General features: G+C 50.9%; 1 protein-coding gene across 1 annotated transcript; it reads left to right on the forward strand.

Moving 5' to 3' along the window:
- Positions 1-2,696: 2,696 nt before the first annotated feature.
- LOC113015842 (uncharacterized) lies at positions 2,697-7,428 on the forward strand. The gene is made up of 2 exons (XM_080305466.1): positions 2,697-3,913; positions 7,260-7,428. The coding sequence occupies exons 1-2, from the start codon at positions 2,792-2,794 to the stop codon at positions 7,260-7,262; spliced, it is 1,125 nt and encodes a 374-aa protein (XP_080161592.1). The 5' UTR covers positions 2,697-2,791; the 3' UTR covers positions 7,263-7,428.
- The last annotated feature ends 3,791 nt before the right edge of the window (positions 7,429-11,219 follow it).

Raw genomic sequence — 11,219 nt, forward strand, 5'->3', positions numbered from 1 at the left:
AAAGACTAGCGGTCCTGTTGCTCTATTTTCACCTGTAAAGCAGGAGTAGGGTAGGCGGAGGTTTGCCCTGGTGCAGGTGTGCCGCAGCGGTCAGTGGAAGAATCTGCGAGTTTCTAAGTGCACTTGGTGCTTGCCTGGAAGTTTAGGGGTTTTTTTCGCTGTAAAGAGAAGTTTTCTTCCCACGCACAACGGACGCTAATGTTTTTGTCACTTTTTATGGACTTAAACTCAAAATAAGGTCAGTACTTCCACGCTTTAAACGCTGCACGCTCATACTCTCTCCTGCATTTGATATATGATCCATTGTTGATCTGCACACAGCTTTTGTCACGACCATTGCACTTGCTTACGTCACTGTCATGAGACATTCTGGCAAAAAAATCACGGTTTTAGTAACACAGTAACGCAGCGTTCCTACGGGAAAGTAACGGTAATCTAATTACCGTTTTTGCAATAGTAATCCCTTACTTTACTCGTTACCTGAAAAAAGTAATCAGGTTACAGTAACGCGTTACAAATAACGCGTTACTGCCCATCTCTGTTGATGACCCCAGCCTTGACCTTTTGACCCTACCGGAAGTACTCCGGAAGTGACTAATTGATTCCAGATGTGTGTAATATGATCCATAAGCACGACGAATTGCATCCGGTGAGGGGAGGGGGGTACTCCGGAAGTGTCTAATCGATTCCATATGTGTGACTAATCGCATCCGGTGGGAAAAAAAGGAGGGGTGGTTCCTGGGGGGATAATTCTGATCAGAGAGGGAGGGCTATGGTTCTTGGGGCATGGAGAGTTCAGGGGGGTAACGCAGCAGATTTCTGATGAGTCATAGAGAGACAGAGCGGCAGGTAGTTTTTCACAGACAGACTCATAGTTTGAATTCTGTTTAAATGCTTCAGTATTATGACAATGATCTTGATATCCTTTTTCTCAGTAAAGAGCTATTTCTTTTTTCAATAGCGACTTTATTTTGCTTTCTTACGTTAATCTTATTACAGGCGCAATAAAATAAAAACCTTTAAGATTATCCGACTAGTAACGGATTGCATTTATATAGCGCTTGGTGGAGGCAAGCTACATCCTTGTGTGTGTTAAAAAAAATAATATCCCTTAGTGAAAAGAGCACCGCGCACATATTCAGAACTCGGTCCTACTTAAACAATTAAAACACCCCGATGAGGTATTTTGGTTTTGTGCAGCCACTCTTTCTCAGACCAAAGTAAAGAGTTTTTCTTCATTTCTTTGAGCTACTTTTACAACGGGTTTTCTCAATAGACAGAAAAACAAAAACCCTAAAAGAAAATGGCCTTGTTTTACGCACATCAAGAAGGAGTCAGACGACAGTCCCGGTCAATGCTTCCTCCGTCGGGGTACCATAAACGTTTGAGAAAAAACCAGTGAATTTATTATTTTTGTAAGAGTGAGAGAGGGAGAGAGTGAGCAAATTGATCAAACTTTTCTAAAAAATGTTATACCAATCCGGGTCGGGAGGGGCGATATAGCATGGACCGGCTGGATGACTACGCAGGATGGAAGCATAACCAGAAGCGTGGCAGGGACTTTCCCTTTGACCTTCATCCTGCTCCATGATCAACCGTTAAATGTTTCCTCAATATTGCTGTAATGTAACAACAAAGTTAGTTTTTTTTTTAAGATCAGACAGGTCCCAAAACATTCCTTACACATTCCCACAGTCACTGAATTAGCATCTGTGGCACAAATAAGCTTCAGGGACTGACTTGTTTTTTAGAACCGACCTTTGACACTCTAATGTTGGCTTAATTTTTACCCAAAGAGAAATTTGACCCTAATAAAAAAAAAAAAAACACGATACTGTTGTAACCACTTACCTCAACTTTGATGTTTTTTTAACAGCTATTTATTTTGAAAAAAGTAAACATGTTACAAGGACAGTTTCGACACAATGAACATTGCAGAGTACACGAATGGGAAGTAGGAATTCCTCCTCTCTATACTTACACTCCTCCCTAACAAATGCCAAGTCATCATTTCCATATTGTGTGTCCCACTTTTCGAGTTTCATTGAAGTGTATCCAAGTGCACAAGATGTAAAACAATGTATTAGTTTTTTAAGCCATTCACCGAGTCCCCGTCAAGATGCCATTCATTTAAGAGACTAATCATTTTTTGAATTTAAATTGTGCTAACTTCAACGCAGTAACATGAAAAATAAAACATATTAGAACTCATTTTTGTCGGACACAAGAACAACTCGAGCATATTTTTCGAGAGCTGAACTATGGCTTACAAGTTTGCTGTTCCCGTGGGGACCAGTGCGAGGTTGTGCGGCAGATCCTGGCGTGGAGGGTCCAGACACTCCCACAGCGCAGACTTTGCTATCTGCACAGATCGTTTCTGGTGTGGCTTATGCAAAAGAGACACTACAGCGTGTTTCTCTGCTCCCGGTAAGCATGTCTGTTGTAGCCTGCGCTTTATAAATATCTCTTTGATTATTCAAACAGTGTTTAAAATCGTTTGTTATCCAAAAACTTTTTATCTATGTTACTGATTTTAAATATACATATATGTGGCGGAGGCGTGGCCCCGGGCGCAGCTGCAGGGGAGGAGTGCAGCAGAAGGCTCAACAGGGCGGCGCTGCGAGGCCGGTAAGAACAGCTGATGGTGTTTATGTACTGATGATGGTTTCCCTCCGCTGTTTTTATAGTGAGACGGGGAGGGGCGGCCAGAGCAGAGATCAGCTGGGCTCGTGAGCTGTCAGACTGTACGACTGAGTCAGCTGTCAAAACTCAAAACTCAAAGCTTCAATAAATGTGGAAGTTGGCAGTACATACCTGTGTGTGCGTGTGTCTGTGCCTGGTGTATTCCACAAGTGGTGCCGAAACCCAGGAAAGTGCCGGTGGGGGAATGTCCGACCCACAGGCCGCGCCACCCGCCCAGCCTCTGCAATTCTTGGCGCAGATGCTAGCGGAGATGGCGACGATGAGCCGGGATCAGGCGGCCGACCAGCGTGCCCACCTGGCCGCGCTGCAGGAGCAGACGGACCGACAGACGCAAATTCTGGAACGGCTGGTCGGGGCCGCTGCCACGCCGAAGCCCTCGCCACTGTCGGTGGCGGTGCCCCGGATGGGGGACGGGGACGACCCACAAATTTTTTTGGAGACCTTCCGTGCCACGGCGGAGGCTTGCCAATGGCCGCGGGAGGAGTGGGCTCCGCGGCTGCTCCCCCTGCTGTCTGGGGAGGCACAAACAGCGGCCCTGAGTCTGCCTCCGGCGTCGAGGAGCAGCTTCCCGGACGTGAGCCGGGCGGTGGTGGACAGGCTGGGGCTCACCGCCGAAGACCATCGCCGGCGGTTCCGGGCCTGTCGGCTGGCTACAACGGACCGACCATTCGCCTGGGCCCGGCAGCTGCGCGACGCGGCGGTGCGCTGGCTGCAACCGGGGGCATCGGAGGGCGAGACGAAGCTGGTGGACAAGGTGGTGCTGGAGCAGTTCACGGAGGGGTTGCCAGCGGAGACGGCGAGATGGGTCCGGTGCCACCGGCCCGCCAGCTTGGAGGTAGCAGTGACGCTGGCGGAGGACCACCTTGCCGCTGGAGCAGGGGAACCCGGGGACGCCGGACGGAGGCCGAACAAACAGGCCCCAGTGCCGGCCCCGAGGCGCCGTGTGCCGGCACCAGGGCAGGCCGAGCGGCTGCCGGCGCTGAGCCCCACTAACCCTTTCGCGGCGTTGATGCCGTCCAGGGGAGCCGAGCCAAGTGGAGCCGCCCCCGAGCCACGGAGAGCAGCACAGACGCCGGGGCCGGAGTGTTGGAAGTGCGGGCAGCCGGGGCACCTGAGGAGGGATTGTCCGCTTATGGAAGTGGGGCAGGTGTTCCGCGTTGCTGGCGCCCCAGCACCCTCCCCCGGTCCAGGAGGGACATACAGTATTCCGGTAAGGACTCGAGGGGGTATACGCCAGGCGTTGGTGGACACGGGCTGCACGCAGACCCTCGTACACCAAAGCATGGTTCGCCCCGGGGCATTGCTGGAGGCAGAATGGGTGGAGGTGAGGTGTGTGCATGGTGACGTTCACAGGTATCCCATAGTGCCGCTGTTATTAAAGTATAAGGGCAACATGCATAGAGTAACGGCGGCGGTTAGCCCGCGCCTGTCGCACCCCCTGATTCTGGGTACCAATTGGCCGGGGTTTCATCAGCTATTGGGGCAGTACGCGGGGGTGCGATCACGACCGGAAGCGGGGTGTAGCGTGTGCGCGGCATTCAGCGGTGACGCGGGGTCGTCCGACACCGACTCCGGGGGGGAGGAGCCGGCGGGTCCCTCACGGGACGTCCCGCCGGCCCCGGAAGTGTCCCCCATGGGTGATTTCCCACTGGAGCAGTCTCGTGACGGCACCCTACGCTCAGCCTTTGACCAAGTGATGGCTATTGATGGTCACGTGGTGCGCCCTGAGGCCGCGCAGACCTACCCGCGTTTCGTCTTATTAAACGACCGGTTATATCGAGTGAGTCGTGACACTCAGACCGAGGAAACACACACCCAGTTGTTGGTGCCGCAGGGCCGCCGGGAAACGCTTTTCCAGGCGGCCCACTATAACCCCATGGCAGGGCATATGGGCTACGAGAAAACTCTGGAGCGAATAACGGCCCGATTTTATTGGCCGGGCATCCGAGCGGATGTGCGCCGCTGGTGCGCGTCCTGCCCGGACTGCCAACTTGTTAACCAGCCGGCCATACCGAAGGCGCCGCTGCGCCCTCTCCCCCTCATTGAGGTCCCGTTTGAGCGCATCGGCATGGACCTCATCGGGCCGTTTCACCGGAGTGCACGCGGCTACCGCTTTGTGTTAGTCCTGGTGGATTACGCAACGCGGTACCCGGAAGCAGTTCCGCTGCGCACCATCTCTGCAAAGAGTGTGGCGCAGGCACTGTTTCAGGTCATCTCCCGAGTCGGAATCCCGAAAGAGATACTGACTGACCAGGGCACGTCGTTTATGTCTCGTACACTGCGGGAACTGTACGAATTACTGGGCATTAAATCTATTCGGACCAGCGTCTACCACCCTCAGACTGACGGGCTGGTGGAGCGGCTGAATAAGACTTTAAAGTCCATGATTCGGAAGTTCATTAACGAGGATGAACGCAATTGGGATCACTGGCTAGACCCTCTGTTATTCGCAGTGCGGGAGGTGCCCCAGGCCTCCACGGGATTTTCTCCCTTTGAACTGCTGTTCGGCAGGAGGCCACGTGGGGTGCTCGACCTGATTAAAGAAAGCTGGGAGGACGGTCCGAGCCCCGCCAAAAATGAGATTCAGTACGTGTTGGACCTGAGAGCAAAACTCCACACTTTGGGGAGGTTGTCACGGGAGAATTTGCTCCAGGCTCAGCAGCGTCAGCAACGCCTGTATGACAGAGGGGCTAGACTCAGGCAATTCTCACCGGGAGATAAAGTGCTTGTGTTACTCCCTACTTCCAGCTCGAAGTTGCTCGCCAAGTGGCAAGGACCCTTTGTGGTCACACGGCGAGTCGGGGACGTGGACTATGAGGTCGCTCGGTCGGACAGGGGAGGAGCCACGCAGATTTATCACCTCAATCTCCTCAAACAGTGGAGAGAGGCTGAAACCGCTTCTCTGGTGAGCCTGGTGAAGGAGAGAGATGAGTTGGGGCCTGAGGTGCCAAATTCTATCATTCCCGCCTCCCTCCCTTGTGATGACCATCTCACACAGGCCCAGAGAGCGGATGTTGTCGCGTTGCAACAGCGTTTTGCGGACGTGTTCTCCCCCCTGCCCGGCCGGACGTCCCTCATCGAGCACCATTTCGTGACGCAGCCTGGCGTGACGGTGCGTTCACGGCCCTACAGGCTCCCGGAGCACAAGCGAAAAATCGTGCAGAGGGAATTGGCGGAAATGCTGAGGATGGGAGTAATAGAAGAGTCGCACAGCGCCTGGTGTAGCCCCATCGTTCTGGTGGCGAAGAAGGATGGGTCTATACGGTTCTGTGTCGACTATCGCAGGGTGAACGAAGTGTCACGCTTTGATGCCTACCCCATGCCTCGGGTCGACGAGCTCCTGGACCGGTTAGGCACGGCCCGCTTTTTCACGACACTGGACTTAACCAAGGGCTATTGGCAGATTCCCTTGTCTGCCGAGGCCAGGGAGAAAACGGCCTTCTCCACTCCGTACGGTTTGTACCAGTTCGTGACACTTCCGTTCGGCCTGTTCGGGGCCCCGGCCACTTTCCAGCGTCTCATGGACCGGGTACTGCGTCCGCACGCAGCGTATGCTGCCGCCTACCTGGATGACGTGATCATCCACAGCGACACCTGGGCGGAGCATGTGCTGCGGGTGGCCGCGGTCCTGGAGTCCCTGAGGGGGGCGGGGCTCACGGCCAATCCGAAGAAGTGCGCGGTTGGACGGAGGGAGGTGCAGTATCTGGGGTACCACCTGGGGGGCGGGCAGGTGCGTCCACAGGTGGAGAAGACGGCGGCTATCGCATCCTGCCCGCGCCCCAGGACGAAAAAGGAGGTGAGACGGTTCTTGGGGTTGGCGGGTTACTATCGTCGCTTTGTGCCGGGGTTTGCGCAGCTAACCAGCCCCCTGACCGATCTCACTCGAAAGGGTGCCCCGGATCTGGTCCAGTGGACGGGGCCGTGCCAGGCGGCGTTTGTGCAGGTGAAAAAGGCTCTCTGTGGGGAGCCGCTGCTTCACACTCCTAACTTTTCCCTCCCTTTTGTTCTGCAGACTGACGCCTCGGGCAGAGGGCTGGGAGCCGTTTTGTCCCAGCAGGTGAGGGGGGCTGACCGCCCTGTCCTGTACATCAGCCGGAAGCTAGCGGAGCGCGAGCGCCGGTACAGCACCGTGGAGAAGGAGTGCCTGGCCATCCGGTGGGCGGTCGGCTCCCTGCGCTATTACCTCCTGGGACGCTCATTCACCCTCTGTTCGGACCACGCCCCGCTGCAGTGGCTCCACCGCATGAAGGATGCCAACGCCCGGATCACCCGGTGGTATCTGGCGTTGCAGCCCTTTAAGTTCAAGGTGATCCATAGGCCGGGGGCGCAGATGGCGGTGGCCGATTTTCTCTCTCGCTCGCGGGGGGGAGTTGGCTCGGCCGGACGGCTCCCCGGCCTCGAACGGGCGGTGGGGGTGTGTGGCGGAGGCGTGGCCCCGGGCGCAGCTGCAGGGGAGGAGTGCAGCAGAAGGCTCAACAGGGCGGCGCTGCGAGGCCGGTAAGAACAGCTGATGGTGTTTATGTACTGATGATGGTTTCCCTCCGCTGTTTTTATAGTGAGACGGGGAGGGGCGGCCAGAGCAGAGATCAGCTGGGCTCGTGAGCTGTCAGACTGTACGACTGAGTCAGCTGTCAAAACTCAAAACTCAAAGCTTCAATAAATGTGGAAGTTGGCAGTACATACCTGTGTGTGCGTGTGTCTGTGCCTGGTGTATTCCACAATATATATTTCAAGTTTTTAGCTCAGACTCTTGAGCATATTCATATAGCAAAATCCACATAACCAGTGTGCACCCTAATGTAGATCTTTGAACTGTATGTTAATCAGTACATGAAGCGTACCTCTGAAAAGAGTCCATCATTTGTGAATTCACTGATTTGTTTTTTTTAACTGCAGTTTTCACAAACTGTGGATGATGAAATCCTCTTTATTTTAGAAAATGTCTTTAAACTATCGCTGTTCCTACTTACTGAGTTCCCGAGCTATTTCTTTACTATGTGAATAAACTATTTGAACAAGGAAGGATGTAAAGACACATTGAAGCAAAGGCGAAAAATTTGGAATGAAATTTATGTGACTGTTCTTCTGAAATCCAAGAGCTGCTGCAATCCTCTGCATTAATGATCTCTCTGTTTCTCTCTTTCTGCGTGTGAGAGTGTGAGAGTGTGTGTGTGTGTGTGTGTGTGTGTGTGTGTGTGTGTGTGTGTGTGTGTGTGTGTGTGTGTGTGTGTGTGTGCTCACAGAGGGGAGGTCACGGCAGGAGTTCCCTGAGTTGACACGTATGAACCATAAAGTCAGTTTGGACTGAGGAGCAGTTCTTGTTTATCCAATGCATGCACAAGAATCCAAATCTCTGTATCACAATGATTTCATTAAAGCCTTATTATTTTATGGGGGCAATAAAAAAGGAGGATCACATAAGCAATGGGAGACAGAAGTCTTGACACGTGCTTATAACTTAAAACACAAAGAACCCAGTTACAGCTGGTATGGTTTATGGAATAAACCAGACTTTCACAGTCTGCATCTTTACAGGGTTTTTTGTGCTTTTGTTCACTCCTAGTGTGATTAAAAAACAACAACCCACAGAGCCCACTGACTATTAGCTGCTTTTCCCCCTAAACAGTCAGTTGACTGAGAGAAATGCAATCCATTATTGTGAATGCTGAAGGAGATGTAGTCAAACTTATATTTCCTTAACTTACATCCTATGTTCGGTTTAAATCCGGCATCCCTTTGATGGAAAATTGGTTAAACCATTTCTCAATTTCTCTGAATGACGGCAGATAATTCTGATGAAAAGGAAACTGAGCCCGTAAGCACTTTGCAGCTGAGTCGAGGGCTCGTGGAAATAAGGTCAGGAGGTGTCCGGCGTGAGTGCGCGTGCGGCCTGACATTCCATTTGGGACGTCTGACAGACACATTAGTGCAACTCAGGGTGTGAGCAGCAACTCCTGTATACTAAACATAAGAAAAGTAATGTGTAGTGCTTCTTTTTTTTAAAACCGAGATTCCAGGGCTCATGCTTATATGGTTTTCTTTTATCCAAAAACAGGTTAGTTTAGCGATCGTGTAACTGTGTCCTTGACCTTTTTACCGGTTTGAGGAGTTGGATCCCTGGTCCAGATATTTGGGATGGTTCCAAATGCAAACAAAAGGATATTTTCCATGGTATTTCTTAAATGTGCATAAATGAGATTGGATGATGTCCAATAAAAGTAATAAACAATAAACGTAAATCTGTTTTTTTTTTAACTTTGCAGACTCATTTACAGTGAAAGCGATTGTTACGCCCCAGTCTAGGGGTACAGGAACACAACATAAGTTTGAAAAGATTGCCCCGCCCTGGTCCCCAAAACCATACACAGAGGGAAAACCGATTTCTTAGTGAACGGTGGTTTATTTTTCTACAATGCAAAATGAAGCTCCGGGGTGAACAAAGGCCAAAATAACAAACAAAACAAGCTAAGTCAGGAGGAGGTGCTATCTAAAACTCAATGTGAAATCAAAATTCAAACAAAAGACAAGCGCTACACCTAACTCCCTAACTGAGATAAATAAACAGGAGAAAACAGTGTAAGGGAAAACAATAAGGCAGCTCACCCCTTCTGTTCCAGTGCTATTTACAATGAAAACTAATGTAAACACTATATACAGAACTCAGAAAGTCGCAAAAGTCACAGGCACAAATGTCACAGGTTTTGGAGGCCAGGGTCAGGTCTGCTGCTGCTGTCAGTGGCTGCCCTGGGACAACTGCTGGTGAGGGATTTTGAATGAGACCACATGACCAGGGGACCAATCAGCAGCTGTCAGCTCATCCACTCAGGGACCTGCAAAGACTTAAAGACACAGACAAAGAAAGAGCCACCAAAACAGATTATGGCCAGGGCCATAACAACGATAAAAAAAGATCGTGGCTTTAATGAGATTATGAACAAAATGCATTACATTTTGTTTTTTGCTACATTAACAACTTTTCCAACTCTGATTCTCTGCAGGACCAACACGGACATCAGTTCAGACAGCACATGCAACATGTTCAAGCTTGCACGGAGGCCTTTCAATAAATATAAGAAGATGGTTAAGGCGAGAGATTACTATTCTGTCTTTTACATCAGTACAAAGGGAGGACTAAATGCCAAAAAAGAGAAGTTTTTTAAAAAATGACGCTTTAAAACAGTTCAAGTATCTTTGTGTTTACGGGGAGAAGGGAATAACTGCAGCCGAGGCTCTGAAAAGAGACGGTCGCTTCGTCGGTGACCTGGGCTACTTTCAGCTGGTTAACATCAACGGCGAACGTAAGACTGAGTGCACAGACATAATTGATTGTCTGGACAATAAGAAATTCCAGATGCTTTCCACAGGGAGCAGATACGGAAATAAAAGATATAGCCATCCCAGGGCAGCAGAAACCTCCACACGCATCAAATAATGCAAAGCGCCGCGGTGGAATGAAATCAGTCTTAGATGTAGCACAGCAGAATGGATTCAGTCTAAAAATGGCAATCAAAGAAACGGGCACCACTTCCCCTGCCAGTGGCGGACTCCCTCAGACGTCGGTGCGTTGGTGGTTCTTTGTGTCCGGGGATGGGCGTCCAGGTACACACCGGCTCACTCCTTGGCGGCCGCTTATCGGGGCCTGGAGTCTGGGGCTTGCTCGGGCCACTTCGGAGGTGGGGTGCCCCCGGCCTCTCGGCCTGGGGCTCGGTCACTCAGGCACGGCTGGCTGCCGGCGGAGCTCACGGGCGCGTCACTGCAACTCCCCCTGGCTTCTGCTCCGCGGCTGCTGAGTGAGCCCTCATCTGGGACTCTCCTCAGCTCTTTCTGGGACAGTGGCGCGGCTGCCCCTCTGTTGGTCTTCCTTGGTCTCTTGTGTTCTGGGGGCCTCTGGATGTCTGGAGTTTTGATCTCCTCCATACCTGCTTCATGCCCTGGAGGACGGGGCTGTGGCCCCCCCACACCCTCTAGCAGATCATTACATGAAGGAACCTTTTAAAAAACAAAAAACAAGCGCGTCCATGCTCACAGGTGTACACACGGGTGATCACACCCACAAACTACACCCTTTTTGGCTCCTACCTCAAAGCACACTGTGTTCTGTTGATCTTATGTGCTGCACAATAATGTTTAATATTTAGTATTTACTGTCATATTCCCATATATCATTGTGATGTTGTTTATTCTATTACTCTTGTTCTCTTCTGCTTGTTTTCTTTTTTCTTTCTCAGCAGGTGATCCAGGTGATTGATATATGCATTTTTTTTCTTTTTTTCTTCTTTTTTTTCTTTTTCTGCTCATTCTGTTGGTTTTTGCCCTTCTCCCCCGTCCCTCTTCTCAGCTGTTTCTCTTTCCCTCTTTCTTTCTCCCCTTCTTTCCCCCAGTCAAGTCTGTCCCATGTTCAGTAAGTAAAAATAAAATAAACAATAAAAGGTGAATCAAATGGACCATTATGGCAAGGCTGGGATGGTCAATTTGGTAAAGTAAATCCGTTGGGCATCTTTCTTTGCCTTTAGACA

This window comes from Astatotilapia calliptera, chromosome 2 (genome assembly GCF_964374335.1).
Source record: "Astatotilapia calliptera chromosome 2, fAstCal68.1, whole genome shotgun sequence".
Taxonomy (NCBI): Eukaryota; Metazoa; Chordata; class Actinopteri; order Cichliformes; family Cichlidae; genus Astatotilapia; species Astatotilapia calliptera.

Excerpts from the sequence above, each read along its gene's own strand:
- LOC113015842 (XM_080305466.1), top strand. The coding sequence starts at position 2,792 with ATGTGGAAGTTGGCAGTACATACCTGTGTGTGCGTGTGTCTGTGCCTG.